Source organism: Coregonus clupeaformis, chromosome 31 (assembly GCF_020615455.1).
Source record: "Coregonus clupeaformis isolate EN_2021a chromosome 31, ASM2061545v1, whole genome shotgun sequence".
Classification (NCBI taxonomy): domain Eukaryota; kingdom Metazoa; phylum Chordata; class Actinopteri; order Salmoniformes; family Salmonidae; genus Coregonus; species Coregonus clupeaformis.
This window is the reverse complement of record NC_059222.1, coordinates 10,872,026-10,889,421: the sequence shown is the minus strand read 5'-3', so window position 1 is coordinate 10,889,421 and position 17,396 is coordinate 10,872,026. Positions and strand designations below refer to the sequence as shown.

At 45.1% G+C, this 17,396-nt stretch overlaps 2 protein-coding genes across 8 annotated transcripts; one reads left to right on the top strand and one right to left on the bottom strand.

Annotated features, from left to right (window-relative positions):
- Positions 1–280: 280 nt before the first annotated feature.
- LOC121547537 (arylsulfatase G) lies at positions 281–13,120 on the bottom strand. Of its 4 annotated transcripts, none has more exons than XM_041858871.2 (13): positions 9,710–10,146; positions 9,229–9,335; positions 7,912–8,154; positions 7,436–7,623; positions 7,250–7,297; positions 6,984–7,101; positions 3,404–3,550; positions 2,521–2,732; positions 2,358–2,438; positions 2,155–2,263; positions 1,834–1,954; positions 1,619–1,709; positions 281–1,438 (listed from the first exon to the last, which is right to left on the bottom strand). In XM_041858871.2, exons 3-13 carry the CDS (start codon positions 8,139–8,141, stop codon positions 1,158–1,160), a joined length of 1,626 nt encoding a protein of 541 aa, XP_041714805.1. In that variant the 5' UTR covers positions 8,142–8,154; positions 9,229–9,335; positions 9,710–10,146; the 3' UTR covers positions 281–1,157. The 4 variants fall into 4 exon arrangements, with proteins under 4 accessions (XP_041714805.1, XP_041714807.1, XP_041714804.1 ...); XM_041858873.2 differs by having other exon boundaries at positions 9,235–9,335; XM_041858870.2 differs by lacking the exons at positions 9,229–9,335; positions 9,710–10,146 and adding an exon at positions 12,956–13,120.
- LOC121547535 (monocarboxylate transporter 7) lies at positions 8,525–16,783 on the top strand. 4 transcript variants are annotated; one of them, XM_041858868.2, is made up of 8 exons: positions 8,525–8,605; positions 8,836–8,945; positions 13,316–13,570; positions 13,971–14,114; positions 14,220–14,348; positions 14,579–15,604; positions 15,805–16,130; positions 16,261–16,783. In XM_041858868.2, exons 2-7 carry the CDS (start codon positions 8,882–8,884, stop codon positions 16,113–16,115), a joined length of 1,929 nt encoding a protein of 642 aa, XP_041714802.1. In that variant the 5' UTR covers positions 8,525–8,605; positions 8,836–8,881; the 3' UTR covers positions 16,116–16,130; positions 16,261–16,783. The 4 variants fall into 4 exon arrangements, with proteins under 4 accessions (XP_041714802.1, XP_041714800.1, XP_041714803.1 ...); XM_041858866.2 differs by having other exon boundaries at positions 15,805–16,783; XM_041858869.2 differs by lacking the exon at positions 8,836–8,945 and having other exon boundaries at positions 15,805–16,783.
- The last annotated feature ends 613 nt before the right edge of the window (positions 16,784–17,396 follow it).

Here is a 17,396-nt window from a genome sequence, read left to right as displayed (position 1 = left end):
ACTACAAGAAACTTCTGACCTCTGTGATTGCCAACAAGGGTTTTGCCACCAAGTACTAAGTCATGTTTTGCAGAGGGGTCAAATACTTATTTCCGTCATTAAAATGCAAATCAATTTATAACATTTTTGACATGCGTTTTTCTGGATTTTTGTTGTTGTTATTCTGTCTCTCACTGTTCAAATAAACCTACCATTAAAATTATAGACTGATCATTTCTTTGTCAGTGGACAAATGTACAAAATCAGCAGGGGATCAAATACTTTTTTCCCTCACTGTAAGTGGTTTTGGCAGAAAGTGGATTTTTATTGTTTGTGTATAATGTGTACATATACATTTATATATAGTATGTAAACAGTACGCCTACTGTTACGATCCTGTGACTGATTTGCCAAAAGGTGGCACTTTAAGAACAAAAATGTTCTTTGGCAGTTTTGATTTTGATTTAGAAGATTTTAAGCCACAAGTGAAACAGAATGTGAATCAAACTAGTCTCCTGCGTTTCATCTCATTGAAATATATTCGGTTAAAGTGAAGTTAACCTTGGAAGAAAGCTCTTTGTTTTGTCAAATTTAACCTAGCTATTCGTGGGACAAACTAAACTGGTCTTAGATCAGTGTATTGGCAACTTCATCCTACTTATTGCATTGTCATATACTCCCCACCAGAGAGTGCTAGAGCAACCCAGAAGCCTCAGTGGTATTACTGTACAAAAAGCCTGTGTACAGGAAAACACTGTTAATATTGGTAATAATACGGCGAATTGACCTTGTTACACAACAGCAGCTGTCTTCCCATGTTTCCCCTCAGAGCAGCAATGAGCAAAGTGTCTCAGTCAATTCTCAGTACTGACCTCCAGAATGACGCACAGTCCAGCCTCCTCACAACAGGCTGGTGCTAGTTCTACTATTTGCTTTTCTTCTTCACTCTGGCAGATGTTTCTGGTTGGTCTCTGGGGTTGTTTACATGAACCCAGATGTAGGCTACAGGTCTGTGATTTCTACATTCCAATGGGCACACACACATCTCCAAGAGCAAACAATTATTGGACCAAAACTAAAGTGTGTGTGTGTCTGCGTATCAGTCTGTCTTTCTTTCTGTGAATGTCAGTGTAGCAGCGACAAACTGTGTGTAACACTGAATGTGTGTGTGTGTCTCCTCAGCCCGGGGTGTGGCAGCGGCAGGCTGTGTGTCGGGGGTCACAGCAGGGGGTTGCTGATTGGTCCGTGGCGTAGTCGGCCGTGGACACTGATTGGTCAGTGGCAATGTCATAGAGCAGCGCCTCCCTCCACTTCCTCACCCTCTCATCCACCTCCCTGTACTCCTCTGTGGTCGGGTCCAGGGCTGTCTCCTCGCCCTCGTCCTCAGACAGGTCAAATATCAGAGGGGGGTCGTGGAGCTCCTGCCTCCCTGTAGACCCCCCACATGCCTCAGCCGCACCTGTAGGGGCAACATATACTACAGTAAACTAAACTAAACTATCAATACTACTATTTCACTAAACTATCAATACTACAGTAGACCAATCAAATCTCAGTCAGTCACTCACTACACCTGACCAAGCATACCAATGGAGTTTATCCAGATCCCTTTTAGGCGTTAATTTAGCGGCTGTTTTACCCGTGATGTAGAAGGCCTTGTGGCGCCCCAGTCTGACAGTCTGCAGGTCCCCATACTTCCCTGCAGCGCCACTGTTGGGGTGGAAGAGGAACTGCAGGTAGGGAGAGGAAGACAGATGAGAGAGATTCGTTACAGAAATCCATCTGATCATATTCCTGTTTCAGAGAAGTTCTACAACACTACAATTGTGTTATGACTAGCTCAGTGGGTCATACCTCATTTCCTGTTTCTTTGCCGTGTAGGAGGACGTCTGTGGCGTCGATACCGTCATAGCGTCTGTCTGATGGGGGGTTCACTCCAGCCAGGGAGAGGAGGGTGGGGAAGATATCCAGACCACTGGGAGAATGGAGAGGGGAGAGGGAGGGAGATGAGAAGAAAGAGGGGGTCAAGTTTGCACGAATAACACAAAAGTGTAACATATTCATCCATCTATCTTGGTAAATATACCTTAGCAGTTATTTTAATATAATGTACACCTGTGTTTTGTATCAGAGCTGGGTGTAGCTTCAGATATATCTGTACTGTAATGACCATACCTGAGCAGGGCAGAGCTGGTGCTGTTGGCTGGTACTCTGCCAGGCCAGTAGCACACTGTGGGTACCCTGTGCCCCCCCTCCCAAGTGGTCCGCTTGGCAGAGCCCCCACCTGACAGACAGGTAACAGACCGATACATGGACCATTGATGTCAATATCAATAAGGTTAATCAATTATTTCAGTGCTGACCCAGGAAGTACTTACCTCTGCTGGTCTGCCACTTCCCCTGGAATGGACCCACACTTCCTGCATACTGGCACTTTTGCTCCCAGGGTCCATTATCACCTGGAGAAAAACACATGAAAAATACAGTGATGTTCAATGATCCAAATGGAAACATGATCGCTGGTAGTCAGTGATCACTCACCAGTGAACCAGATCAGAGTGTTCTCCTTGTCTAAGGCATCAGAGGCATTCTTTATTGCCCCCACCAGACCGTCCATCTCCCGCAGACTGGCAGTGTACACACCTCCCTCTGAGGGGTGAGGGGCAGGGGGTAGGGGGGCGTGGGACGGAGGGAAAAGGGGGACGTGCATGTGTGCCAGAGCTACATAGAGCAGAAAAGGTTGTCCCCGTTCCCTATAAAGAAACATGACATCATGATATTGATAACATAAAATAAACATATTTAAACATTTGTGCACTGAGAAGAAAGGTATATTTGAGCTACGAGTATCGTAGGCTACTGTATATGCCTATAGATAGCCACTTTACTTGCTAGAGAAAGGGCATGCTCTTCTCTTTGGCAGAGTGAGAGTGTATTAAGCCGTCACGAGACCTGATACTGTAAGCGATGGGCACTTCAAACAGGTGTGATATAAAATGAGAGAGGGTCAGACTTACAGTATATGGTTCAGCCCAAATAACCCCCTCTTAACACACATGTCTTACTGTCTAGGCAGCTATGCTCTGACATGAGAGAATGGAACACCATCTTTGCTTTTGGAATCAGAATGTTGGCACGGACAGATTGTGAAATGGGGTTCTGAAAATAAACAGCACGTGCACCAACAAAAACATGTTGACATTTCTGTTCTAACAATCGGGGCTACATTCGTTCAGAAATATGTTCCCTTTGCACTAACCTGTAAACATATCACACCATTACCAACATACAACTGTCTCACTGAGTATGTAGGCTATATCAACAGCAGCAACCCAAGTTACAGTACTGTATATGAGGGTTGTGGTCTATTAAATAGCTGTATCTTTTTTCCTGTCACATTTAGGTTTTTATGGGCATATTTTACCTGGCTGTGTGTATGACATTCAGTGCAGTGGAGGTGTATCGCTGTGTTAGCCTCCACAGGTCCAGAGGCTGCTCTACGATGGTCCCGTTCTCAAACAGAGGCAGAGCCACCTTGGTGTAACAGCTGCTGTAGCCACTCCTCTTCAATCTGGTTAAGTAGACGACCCACATCTTCAGCATTAGGAGAATACAGAGTTCTGACTAGGGCTGTTACGGTGACCGTATTACCGCCACACCAGCGGTCAAGAGTCATGAAGGCAGTCAAATTCCACGTGACCGTTTAGTGGAACATTCCCGCTAATAGCCTACTGCAGTGTGTGCATAGCTGCCTTCATAATGTGAAGAAATAGCCTAATAGTTTATCAACATTTTAAGCTAAACGTTCTGACCTGTTGCATCAGCCTCATTGCGTAAAACATGTTTTTTGATGCTAGAGGTTGTATTAATTTGGGATCTAACGCATCCCACAGCTGTCCCAGACTATGTTTGGAATATTTATTTCTCGCACAGAATAGAATAGGTCAACTTTTGTACTATAGGGGATAGTAGATTGACATAGGCTAGTGCTTTTGCTGTTCGTTAGGCCTACTCATCTTGTTGGCTGACGAAAAGTAAATGTCGACAGTTCTTCCAATATCTTCAATATGCGCCTCGGAATTTGATAAGGACGCGCGCAGTTGCATCCCCGATGTGTCTGTCTTCACTTGTAGCCATGTGAGTGAGAGGTGCTTCGGAGCACGCAGCACGCAGGGAGAAGGGAATTAAAATGATTATATTCAGCCCAAGGGCATAACGGCCACTGGCTGCAAAATGCTGGATTTTTTTAGGGGGCATTACAGCCACACAAAGGGGATGCCTCTGGGAAATGCAATGCATTATCAAGTGCTTGTCAAATTGTGAATGAGAGGCTGATGAAGTGTGTACAGCCTGCGCAAAAAACTAAGCAGAACACAATGCACTCCCTCAAATTGTTTGGAGAAAATATCCTTTCTATTTTTTTCAGCTTTGTTAAATTGTATTCTTCATGCTATAAAATACTATAAAATAATCCCATGGAATTCCAGGCAAATCTTGTCTGCTAAATGAGCTAGTGTAGCCCACAGCCATATGGCATAGCCAGATCAGGACCTAACATAAGGACAACTCAGAGTATGCTATTCTGTTCTTCTGAAATAGACTACATTTTCTTCATATCATGTTTCTTTAGACCTGTCTACAAATAAATAATGGATTTATTGTAAAGGTGTAGGCTATATTACATGGATTTATTAGACTTTTTAAAATGTAGATGTTCCAAAGGTCTGCATCAGTGGCTTGTAGGCTATGTGTGGAAGCCAGGAGATGCTAAATGTATGATTCATGCAGTCAAAATTATAATGCTGGATCTCAAATTAGGATCCGGCCCAGTCTATATAAACTCATCTGTCTATGAGAGCAAACAAAGACCTCTGTGTGTTACAGGAGGGGGTTGCAGTTCCGGAGCGACCTACTAGATGTCATCCTCCGACAACCTTAGGCACCTCCTCACTCACAGTCTGGACTAATCATTATCTTATTGGTGTCACGTGTGTCTACCTGTTCACCTGTGTATTTATGCCCTCACTTCCCTGTGTTCCCTTGCTCTGTTTTCTCTGCTAGTTCTCGATGCCAAACAGTACTTATCAGTGTCTGATCGCGAGACGTATGTACAGGTACTTGAGAAGTGTTCTCCCTGTTTCATTGTTGTTGTTAGTCATAGTTAGTATTTCATATGTTTGCTGTCAGCCTGTTTTTGGAGACCAATTTGCTCCTCCTTTATTTTTTCGTGACAAGTCCGTTATTTTGTATCCTGGTGTTGAGACCACCAGTAAAGATCCTTGTTTCACCATCTTTGCCTACTGCCTACTGTCTATCCTGCACCGCACCTGGGTCACACCTCACACCAACCCTTACAGAAAACAGAGCCAATATGGACCCAGTGGAGGCAGCACAGTGTCGCAGCGCATTGGCAACGCAGGGAGCTATGCTGACCCAGCACGACCGCCGCCTGCAGCAGATCACAGAGAATCTCCGCCAGCTGACGATTGCCATGCAGAACCGGGTGGACACCCGACCAGCCCCGGCAGCCGGCGGAGCGGAAGCCGCGGAAGCCGCGGCAGCGGCGTATCCAGTCTCGCCTACGACATTGCGGGAACCCCGCCTACCACCTCCGGAGAGGTACGACGGACGTCCAGAGGGCTGCAGGGAATTCCTCACCCAGTGTTCCCTGGTATTCAGCCTACAACCCTCCTCCTTCCCGACGAAGCAGGGCCGGGTGGCCTACATTATCACTCTGTTGACGGGTCGGGCCCTTTCCTGGGCTACCATGGAGTGGGAGAGCCAAATTCCGGCATGCTCCGACTCCTACCATATCACCCGGGAGCTACGCAAGGTGTTCGACACTTCTCGGGTGGTGTCAGGGCACGAGGCCGGGAGGCGGCTCACGGCCTGTTGGCAGAGTGACCGTTCGGTGGCGGACTACTCCGCGGAGTTCCGGACCGGGGCTCGAAAGGCAGGATGGTAGGAGGCCGCCCTGGTCTTCCTTTACGCGCAGGGGCTATCGGAGGGGATGAAGGACGAACTCTCCTTCAGGGAGCTGCCTAAGCGACTGGATGGCCTCGTTGACCTCTCAGTGTGGGTAGACAATCGGCGTCGTGAGAGTGCGCACGAGAGAGGGATGACGCAATGTGCACCTGTCCAGGATGGAGAAGCAGAGACGTCTGTGCCAGGGACGTTGCCTGTACTGCGGCCAGGCAGGTTACCACTGCGACTCATGCCCGGAGAAGCCGGGAAACGGGAGGGCTCGCTAATATCGGGAGGGGTGCTAGCGAGCTGGAATCGAAACCCCAACCCCAGAGACTCCCGGACTTTCCTCCCCGTTAGGGTTCAGTGGGCCCGCGCTGCGCGTCGGGCGCATGCACTGGTGGATTCGGGGGCCGTGGGAAACCTGATGGACACGGGGCTGGCCCAAGGGTGGAGCCCCGGATAGACTGGTCCACGGGGCGGCTCATCCTGGAAGGAGGCGCCGCCTCCATCCTGTTCCGGTCTCCACCGACCACTCATCAGCCCAAACCACTGTCATCCTCCAACAACTTTAGGCACCTCCTCACTCACAGTCTGGACTAATCATTATCTTATTGGTGTCACCTGTGTCTACCTGTTCACCTGTGTATTTATGCCCTCACTTCCCTGTGTTCCCTTGCTCTGTTTTTTCTGCTAGTTCTCGATGCCAAACAGTACAAATCAGTGTCTGATCACGAGACGTATGTACAGGTACTTGAGAAGTGTTCTCCCTGTTTCATTGTTGTTTTCAGTCATAGTTAGTATTTCGTATGTTTGCTGTCAGCTTGTTTTTGGAGACCAATTTGCTCCTCCTTTATTTTTTCATGACAAGTCTGTTATTTTGTATCCTGGTGATGGGACCACCAGTAAAGATCCTTGTTTCACCATCTCTGCCTACTGCCTACTGTCTATCCTGCACTGCACCTGGGTCACACCTCACACCAACCCTTACATCTGTGTATGTTTGTATACAGAGTTACCTATGAGCATACAACCCCCACCTGTTGTGTAGTATCTGTGGTCCAGGGTCACAGGGAGGGCAGGAGGGCAGGTCGTAACCAGGCAGGTCTGTACAACCCATATCATTACTGTAGGGGATCCCCAGGTAGTAGTCAAAACCTAACCACAGAAAGCAATAAGACACTCTCATTGTTTTAGACCTCAAATTCACTGTAACGTCTGCACTACTGTGGCTTCATGCAGATAGATATAGATATAGCAGATATAATATGTCAACCATTTAACTCAAGAACTCAATGCCTCTTACCTCTGTTGGTGGGACTGTATGGACCATTGTGCCCTAGATGCCATTTACCTGCACTTACAACAGAGAAAAGACAACGGGTTATAACATAATAAAATAGAATAGAACAGAACAGGACAGAATAGAACAGAACAGAACATAATACAATATATAATAAAATAGAATAGAAGTGGTCTCTTTGCCTCTCACCGATCATGGCTGTGTAGTATCCATCCTGGTGCAGTATCTCAGCCAGGGTGGTCTCAGAGAGGGGTAGCCCCCCCATGGACCCCACAGCAAAGTTGTGTGTGACCCCGTTCCTCAGGCCGTGTCGGCCTGTGAGGAGAGCAGCGCGGGACGGGGAGCAGGTGGAGGCTGGGGAGTGGAAGTCTGTCAACCTGGAGGATGGATACAGATGAGAGGGCTTATGGAGGACAAAATGGGTTTTGAACAAATACGGTGCAGGTCACCAACCCTGGTTCTGGACTAGAGAGTTACAGGGTGTGCAAATACTTGTTACAAGACATAAGTAAGACATGTGTAGCTCATGACTCAATAAAGGTATTTGACACCAGGACTGGAACTAAAGCCTCCACCTCCTGTAGCAGTTATCCATGACACCTGTGAGAAAAAGCTTACTTTAAGTTAGGCTAGTTGGTTAGTGAACAGGCTAACAAGAGCTGTACCTCATTCCTTGCTGGGCCATCAGGTCCAGATGAGGGGTTTGGCTTGACCTCTGACCTGCCTGCTGGTTGGCTCCCAGGTCTCCCCATCCAATATCATCCGCCAGAATGATGATGAAGTTGGGTCTCCTGGTGCGGGTCCTGTCCCCATCTTCATTCTGGCTCAATGTGTGGAACAGTAGCCCACAGAGCAGGGTCCCATATAATAGGAGCAGGAAGACACTCCCTGCCATTCTGGTTCAAGACCTGGGAGAGTGACAGAGTAAGACAAGGCAAAGAACTGATCAAACCTAAGGTCCCAAGAGACACTTTTATGGCAGCTTTGGTTTGAATAATGTATTATTAATTATTATAATGATCATGGTCAACTGCAAAAACAGCACAGGACTCAGGCCCACTGTTAGACTGCTGCACTGCACACAGACTGCACTCTGATAGTTATTAGGTGCAGGGGGCTGCAGTAGACCGATACAGGACAGCGTTGACTGACTGTAACTCGATCCCCTTAACCCCTGTGTTTCGTGTGTGAGAGAGGGAGAGAGAGAGAGAGAGAGAGAGAGAGAGAGAGAGAGAGAGAGAGAGAGAGAGAGAGAGAGAGAGAGAGAGAGTGCCGCAGTAAGGTTGTCACTGGTTTCACCGGTCATAAACTGAACAGCACACAGGATTACTACATTTTTCCTCTAAAACTGAAAAACAGGTAAGAGTTATGCAATACAAATTTTACTATCTTGAAGTAAATGTTCTGTATCTGACTGAGAAGTATCGATTGAAAAGGAGCAACAAGTGAGCTGGCAAAGAGTCAACCTAGTTATCTACAATTCACGTTGCCAACAGCATGAATAAGACCTGTACTATGGGTAGTTCAATGCAGTCCTTCACAAACTCGTGCTACCTTTAAATTCAAGTTGTGGGCTTTCCTCTCCTCAGCTCTCCTCTCCTTAATTTGTCAAAATATTGGATAAGTGGAAGCAATATGGGAAAGACCCACCCAAGAGATTTGCTTTCACCGGTGGTTCTTCGAGATCAGTCCACTAAAGGTGAGGAATAAGGCTAGGAGCCTAAAGTTCTGTTCTCATTATAACAATTATTTGGACAGTTCCAAATTAGTGAGATTTTTCAGTTAGGGAGTGAACGTTATTTATAATAAGGTTCACATGGAGAAAATCGGACCTCTCTGAACTGAAAATGGATGGCCCTCCCTTCAGCAAAATATAGTTTACCTAAACCCTATCGGAACGCTAAAAAACAAAGACAAAAACCAAGAAGAAGACCCTCTCCTATACCCAAAATAATAATGAAAACAAAGTGGATAGCGTTTACCCGCACTTCTTGGAGAGACCAGGCAGAGCCTTAGATATGCCGTTTTAGAAGCTGTTCTTCGTCCTGTAGCCTACATGGCACAGCCGGAATTTTGATAGCACACAGGGCTGCGGATCAGAAGGTTGTGGGTTCGCAGACCACCGTGGACATGAGTAGGGGTGGAAAGATATCCTTTATAGTAAAAGCATTGCATGAATCGATCATCGTATTTGCAGGTCCGAGAGAAAATAGCCGTTTATAAACATTACATGCAATTCTACTTAATTTTATATATTAGAGAAATATATTTTTTTAACCACACAAATTACCGAAATTACAGGCTAAGAATCGACAGAGAAATAGGCCTATGTGTTCATCTTATCATATTTCTCCAATGCCAAATCAGTGTGTCTTGTTTGCAACGAAACTGTCCCTTTGCAAATAATTCAATCTGAGACGTCATTAGGAATCTGAGCATTGTACTTTCAAAAGTTAGGCCTACCTTTCTAACCCAGACAGAGTAGGCCTACCGACGCAGAAAAGTGTCAGCTTTAACCGCTGGCTACTCTTCTTCCGTGGCATTACCCAACAAGCGAAGGTCACAAGTGTTTCCCTAAAAGCTGTCTGGGTTTAAACATCTTCTATTGTACAGAAAGTGAATAGCTTAATCAATTGATAGTGACAGAATTAGATTACTTCCCAAGCAAAGTCAGCCTCTGAAGGTCAACGAAACGAAACAATGATATCCCCATATGCATCTGAGTCACGTTTTCCCCGGGTATTTTACAGCTTGTTTCTAGCATAAAGCATCACGGACCAAAGCGCTATTATAGATCACTTTATGTAATCGGATACATTTGATTTTCTTCAAAATCATTTGCCATTTTCTTTAATAAAAGGTAGGCATGTGGCATATCCTCTCATACCCCTCAATTCGAGTCTTAGTTTTAATTTAACAGCCCTTCACCTGACACAGGCTATTTAAAGATTGCATGGTGTGTGGAAGAATTGACAGACAAATCTACGGATATAGCAGCCTATAGCCTAAACATGTAGGCCTACCTCTTATTTCTTAAATAGGAATTATTTTTATTTTTATTTTACCTTTATTTACCTAGGCAAGTCAGTTAAGAACAAATTCTTATTTACACCGGCCAAACCCGGACGACGCTGGGCCAATTGTGCGCCGCCCTATGGGCCTCCCAATGGGCCTCCCAATCACCGCCGGTTGTGATACAGCCTGGAATCGAACCAGGGGCAAGCACTGAGATGCAGTGCCTTAGACCGGCTCCAACACAAATAACTCTTGTTGTTATTAAAGTCTAATTAAAATGAAGATGGTTGAAATGAATTATGTCTAAGCCTACTCTCAGCACCATGAGCTGTCCATTTCCGATTGATTATGCCACGGCTACAAGTTTCAACCCCACAATGTAAATTCCTCGAATCCGGCTGTTGTGAGGTCAATAACTCTGATAAGTACACCATGGGCAAGAAACATATTGTTTTTAATAAAATCAATTAGGCTATAGTAGTAGCAAGCAATCAAAGTTGACCTCCGGTCCTCCTTCTCATCTTCTTCGTGCTCTCCTTCTCAAACCGAACAGAGCATAGGCTATAGCAGGGTTCCCCAACTGGCGGACCGTGGGCCGAATTTGCCCCGCTGGTGGTTTTATTTGCCCCCCTCCTCCATGTTTTCGGAGAAAAAATAATCATATATATATATATATAGCCTATATACATACAGTACCAGTCAAAAGTTTGGACACACCTACTCATTCAAGGGTTTTTCTTTATTTTTACTATTTTCTACATTGTAGAATAATAGTGAACACATCAAACCTATGAAATAACACATATGGAATCATGTAGTAACCAAAAAAGTGTTAAACAAATCAAAATAGATTTGAGATTAACCCTTGAATGAGTAGGTGCGTCCAAACCTTTGACTGGTACTGTATATAATTTTTCTACTCTATATATATATAAATATATATATATTTTTTGCATTTCATTGTTGGACATGTAAAAATTTAAAAATACCAGGAAATCAGCTCCAAGTAATTTTAATTTGGGAAATCTGTTCCCAAGTAGTTCTATGCATATTAAAGAGACACATGATCATATACAAATGTAAGCAAGGTTTGAAATTATTATGTTTTAGTCAAATATTATATATGTTTGGGCTTCTTGCAGTCAATTTGCAGTCTACAAATTATTTATAATTATGTTCTGGACCCCCGACCATCCGCTCAATAATAAATCGGCCCGCAGCTGAATCTAGTTGATGATCCCTGGGCTGTAGGCTAGTCCGCATGCAAGATAGTGCATTTTTTGGACTAGACCTAATCAAAAATTATTTTGACTCTCCTCGTGAACTGCCACTTAGCCCTACACAGTATTAGTTAAGCAGCACACAAAACAGTTTTTGCTCAGCAAGAGCAGAGCAGGCCTGGACTCAGGGTTTGAATATCCATTGCTGTGTGTAATGCTGCCTAGTTTTATTTACACCATCCCAGCAACTATCTTACTAATATAACTTTGCTCTGTGCATCTCCGAGCATGCACTTTGTAGCCTATAGCCTATGTATCGTTTGATTGAGAACACACTAAACAGCCTTTAGTCGCAATTGATATTGAGCACCCAGCAGAGAATCAGAGATGAGGGGCAGCATCGGGCACACATCGATATGTAGCCTAATAAGAAACTCCTTCTAAAACACTGAGAAATATTGAAATGTAATTAATTACAAATTACATGACCCTTCCCCTGGACTAGATTTAAAGAATACTAACCCCTCCCCTTGACTGAAATTGAAGAAGCATGACCCTCCCCCATTTTCCTACTGCAAAAACAGGTTTTTCAAGAGGCCCAATAATCACCTCTGTAGCCTAGTTATAATGTAATAATAGTTTTCATAGTGGTCTAACATTAATTACTGATTAAAATACTTGGGCAGCTTATAGCTTACAGCTTATAGCCAAATCGGTTAGTTGCAAAATATCTGAAGGCTCTAGAAGGCCCTAGAATGTAAGAGAACATGATGCCATGGGCTAAGAAAAGTAAAGTAGTATTGGTGTTATACTTTAGGCTAAGTCAAGTATATAGAGGGCTTAACTTTATCTGCTGTTTGTCTTTCCTTTGACCACCTTTGGCTGAAGGGGAGATAACATGTTGGCCCATTAAACATTGGTGTGGGTCGACCCACACAGATCTATGCACACACACTTTTGGTTAAAAGACCGACAAGACAGACAAGTCAGAGAAGATAAGACAGCACTGCAGCATAGGTTAAGACCGTTGGGATGGATGAGTTGCCAATGACATAGGCTATTCACCAATGACATCAAGGGATGGCATTGCTCATTAATTCATTGAGAAAAGGCTAACTGGATATGTGGAGCGTCAATAAAGGCGGTGAGTGAAACAGGTTTATGTGTGTGTGAATACATTATTGTTGTGTAATTGAAGGTGTGCTAAATAGCACTGCAACATTGATTAGGATCCTTGATACAAAGTAACTGTTGCGTTGATATAGCAGGCAGCGTGTCCTGAAAAGCTACATTGATTCCAATGTAAGCAGCAACAACAAGTAGCAACAACTTTCATCATAACATTGCCTGAAACGAGAATAGTTAGCAAGTTACAACTATGTACCTAACATATGAAATTGATAAAGGATACTTTGTATTGAGATTTTGCCACATAATCCACAGGTAACTAACTATAAATCAGTGATTAATTTACCGCTTTACAAAGAAGTCTTGCTTGCACAGTTATTGCAGCCTCGAAGAACGTGCACGTTCACGCCAACAATGCGCGTTCACATATACCCACAGTTACCAAAGAGGGTTAGCTACAGTGGGGAGAGGGACTGTCTCAGAAAGTCACACGTAAACTGCTCTTCATAAATCAGCTAATCCTAGCCTATATATGTCAAACTTTTACAATATTAATATTAATATATTAACCTTATACATAATAATAACATTTGCATTATTAACTATGTATTTATTTTCTTCCCAATCACAAGCATAGTTTACTTTACTTTTCTATGAACTTCCAGATACCTTTTCTAAAAGTTCTCTATTGCCCCCTTTCCTACAGCATCCCCTGCTCCAACCATGACAGTGTGGGGGTCCAGAGTAAAGCGCTACATGGGGCCTAACGTCTACACGGCTCCACCAGACGGTGGCTGGGGCTGGGTGGTGGCGGTCTCCTTCTTCCTGGTGGAAGTGTTCACCTACGGAGTCATCAAGAGCTTGGGCATCTTCCTCCAGGACCTGATGGGGGAGTTCGGGGAGAGCAACAGCCGAGTCTCTTGGATCATCTCCATCTGCGTCTTCACTTTGAGCTTCACTGGTGAGACTGGGGATGGGGGATGAGAGGGTCTAGGGCAGGGGTTCTTAAACTTTTTCAGCTGAAGACCCAAATGAGGAATTGACTGTCCTCCCGTGAGCCAAATGGTTCTCCAAATTAAGAAGAAATAGTGTGTGATTATAGATGTATTCTCATAACTTGCGACCCACCTCTCACATGCCCAGGGCCCACTTTGGGTCCAGACCCATAGTTTAAGAAACCCTAGTCTAGGGCAATTCTGGTTCTGAAGAGCTGTTGAGTGTGAAGGCTTGGGTTACTGGCCCAGACTGCATGACCTCATAATAATGTTTTTAGGGCGATATTAACTGAAAAAGTTCAGATGCTCTATAGTGTGCCATATCTTAGTGCTAACAAGAGATACCTATCCCCTCTCTCCTCACAGCTCCTCTTGCTTCTGTAATGACCAACCGATTTGGGTTCCGGCCAGTTGTTATGATTGGTGGACTCCTCGTCTCCATAGGAACCATCGCCAGTGGCTTCACCAACTCCATCAACGAGATGTACATCACCATCGGACTCGTTGCAGGTATGACAAACAAACACACACACACACGATTGACCATCACAACTGTCACAGTGGCACCAGTGTTGTCACCAGTGTATGTGCGTGTGTGTCCTCTCCCCTCCACAGGTCTGGGGTACAGTCTGACCTTCCTGCCCACCGTCACCCTCCTGTCTCAGTACTTCTCCCAGCGACGCTCCCTGGTCACAGCTGTTGCCTCCACGGGAGAGTCCATCTCTGTGTTCGCCCTCGCCCCAGGTAAGAGGTCACAGGGGGACTAAAAACTTCTGCTTACTAGCAAAGTTTCTCTTTAAAAAAGGCAATGTTTCAGTTTACCAACCTTCCCATTACCTTAATCTCACTTTTCTCAATTGCTTTTTCTTTTCAAATTAACCCACATTTAATTTTAGGTTGGATTGCAAACCCTGACCACTATAGTCTTGTATTTAAAATACTCTCCTCTCTGTTCTCCCCCCTCTGCTCCTCAGCGTTCTCTGCTCTGAGGGACTGTATCGGCTGGCGTTACACCCTGGTGGTGATCGGAGCTCTGCAGGGCATCATCATCATCTGTGGTGTTTTGCTAAGACCCATCATCATCAGACCTGGACCAGCCACGGAAACAGAGACAGGTGGACTGGCTGACAAAGAGCTGAAGGCTCTGGATACTCTGAACACACAGGAGGAGTCCTACAGTAAGGAGAGATTGTACACTAAGGACAGTTCATATGCTAAGGATAGCTCTTACACACCACAGAGTTCCTACTTTCAGGATAACAAGCTGACTCATTGTTACTCCCTGAGCTCTGGAGAGTCTGAGGACTCTGGGGTCCAGTCCCTCCATCACCAGGTCCTGGACGATGGTAGCAAGGCAGGGGAGGATATTCCTCTGAAGGGGAAAGAGGAGAAGGGAGAAAAGGGGGAAAAAGAGGGAAGAGAGAAGAAGGAGGCGTCTTCACAGCGGTGCTTAGGAAGCAAGAAGGAGATGGAGAAGGACGAGGAGCAGACACAGACAGTATCCGCCCAGAAGCACAAACTCCTTGACTTCTCTGTGCTGAGAGAAGGCAGCTTCATTTGCTACGCTCTCTTCGGCCTCTTCGCCACTTTGGGTTTCTTCGCCCCTCAGCTCTACATCATCGAGCTGAGCGTGAGCCGCGGCGTGGAGCGCGACCGCGCCGCCTACATGCTTTCCACCATGGCCATTGCTGAGATCTTCGGCCGCCTCTCCATTGGTTGGGTGCTAGGCAGGAAGCTGTTTAGAGGCAGGAAGCCCCTGGTGCTGCTGGGATGTGTAGTCCTGCTGTGCCTGGTGCTGGTGGCCTTTACCCTGGTGTGGGAGTTCTGGGGCCTGGCGATGTGTTGTGGGTTCTATGGTTTTTTTATGGGCACTGTGTCATCAACGCATATACCCATGCTGGCAGAGAAAGATGTGGTGGGCATAGAGAGGATGTCGTCAGCCGTGGGGGTCTATGTGTTTATACAGAGCTTTGCTGGGCTGGCCGGACCACCTCTTGGAGGTAAGTGATGCATTCAGGTCTCACATTTATTCACAGCTCTCTGTCATGTCATGTCTCTTTTGCTCTCTCTCTCTCACTGATGATAGATTTACCATCAGTTTTATTTTCATTATCATCAAAGGAAATAACTTGATTCATTTGTGCATAATTTTAATGAATGATTTTGTTTAACTTGTAAAAATGTTATTGTACTCTCTCAGGTGTTTTGGTGGACCTGACTCTGAACTACGGCTCAGCGTTCTACTCCTGTGCGGTGGGTATGGGTCTGGGAGCTGTGTTCCTTGGACTGATACGACCAGCCAAGAGAGGCCTGCCCTGCTGCAGCAGGAGGGGGCATCAGAACTGCCCAGAACCCCTGCAGGTTGGGCTGGGGAACCCTGTACCTCAGCGAGAGGGGAAGGAGGCCTTGGACAGAAACAGTCTTCAGGACTTCCTAGAAGTCGACCTTGATTTGGACCAGAAACATGAAATCGTTACTGAAAAAGGCCAACCGATGACAATCTCTACTTGAAAAGACATCACACAGGTCAGAAGGAAACCCCATAAGAGTCTGAACTGAAGTCTCGGTTAAGCTAGTGCTGATAGAAACAAATCAGACAAATATGTGAATAAAGACTGCCACGGACGGATAAGGAATCTCTATCCTGTGATTTCAGATCTGGTTTCGGGAGTCTGGAGAGGTTTCATACCTCCAGTGACTCACACTGAACAATGGAAAGGGCATACTGAACATCCTGGATGTAAGGGGTGAAATTAACACTTCAACCTTTGTTGTAAACTGGGACAACAATGTTATTAAGGCTTCCATGAACATCAAAACACTGTGTTTTAGCTCATGGTACTGTTAGAGAGGATATACAAACAATATGTAGAGGCCGGTTATTAGATTTATGAAGTCAGCTGGGAAACCTTATTATGCTCACACTTGATTTCAAAGTACAATTGTAAGGCAACCAGCTGCAATAAGATTGTGAGTTTGCTCTAAAAAAATTACATTAAAGTTGATTCAAAGTACAATTGTAGCTCATTTGGGCATAAAGCTGAACCAACATACATTCTCAAGTTGAATTGTATGTTCACTCAACTTTGAATTTTAGGTTGAGTGAACATACACTGAACAAAAATATAAACGCAACATGTAAAGTGTTGGTCCCATGTTTCATGAGCTGAAATAAAAGATCCCCTACATTTTCCATACGCACAAAAAGCTTATTTCTCTAAAATGTTGTGCACAAGTTTGTTTACATCCCTGTTAGTGAGCATTTCTCCTTTGCCAATATAATTCATCCACCTGACAGGTGTGGCATATCAAGAAGCTGATTAAACAGCATGATCATTACACAGGTGCACTTTGTGCTGGGAACAATAAAAGGCCACTCTAAAATGTTTTGTCACACAACACAATGCCACAGATGTCTCAAGTTTTGAGGGAGCGTGCAATTGGCATGCTGACTGCAGGAATGTCCACCAGAACTGTTGCCAGAGAATGTAATGTCAATTTCTCCACCATAAGCCGCCTCCAACTTCGTTTTAGAGAATTTGTCAGTACGTCCAACCGGCCTCACAACCGCAGACCATGTGTATGGCGTCATGTGGGCGAGCGGTTTGCTGATGTCAATGTTGTAAACAGAGTGCCCCATGGTGCCGGTGGGGTTATGGTATGGGCAGGCACAAGCTACAGACAACGAACACAATTGCATTTTATCGATGGCTATTTGAATGCACAGAGATACCGTGACGAGATCCTGAGGCCCATTGTCGTGCCATTCATCCGCCGTCATCACCTCATGTT

Coding starts and splice junctions, on each gene's coding strand:
- LOC121547537 (XM_041858870.2), bottom strand. CDS start 8,141: ATGGCAGGGAGTGTCTTCCTGCTCCTATTATATGGGACCCTGCTCTGT. Junction 1,955..2,154: donor ACCAGCTCTGCCCTGCTCAG/GTATGGTCATTA, acceptor CCATTCTCCCAG/TGGTCTGGATATCTTCCCCA. Junction 1,710..1,833: donor GCAAAGAAACAGGAAATGAG/GTATGACCCACT, acceptor CCCTACCTGCAG/TTCCTCTTCCACCCCAACAG.
- LOC121547535 (XM_041858868.2), top strand. CDS start 8,882: ATGGGAAAGACCCACCCAAGAGATTTGCTTTCACCGGTGGTTCTTCGA. Junction 8,946..13,315: donor TCGAGATCAGTCCACTAAAG/GTGAGGAATAAG, acceptor CCTTTCCTACAG/CATCCCCTGCTCCAACCATG. Junction 14,115..14,219: donor CACCATCGGACTCGTTGCAG/GTATGACAAACA, acceptor TCCCCTCCACAG/GTCTGGGGTACAGTCTGACC.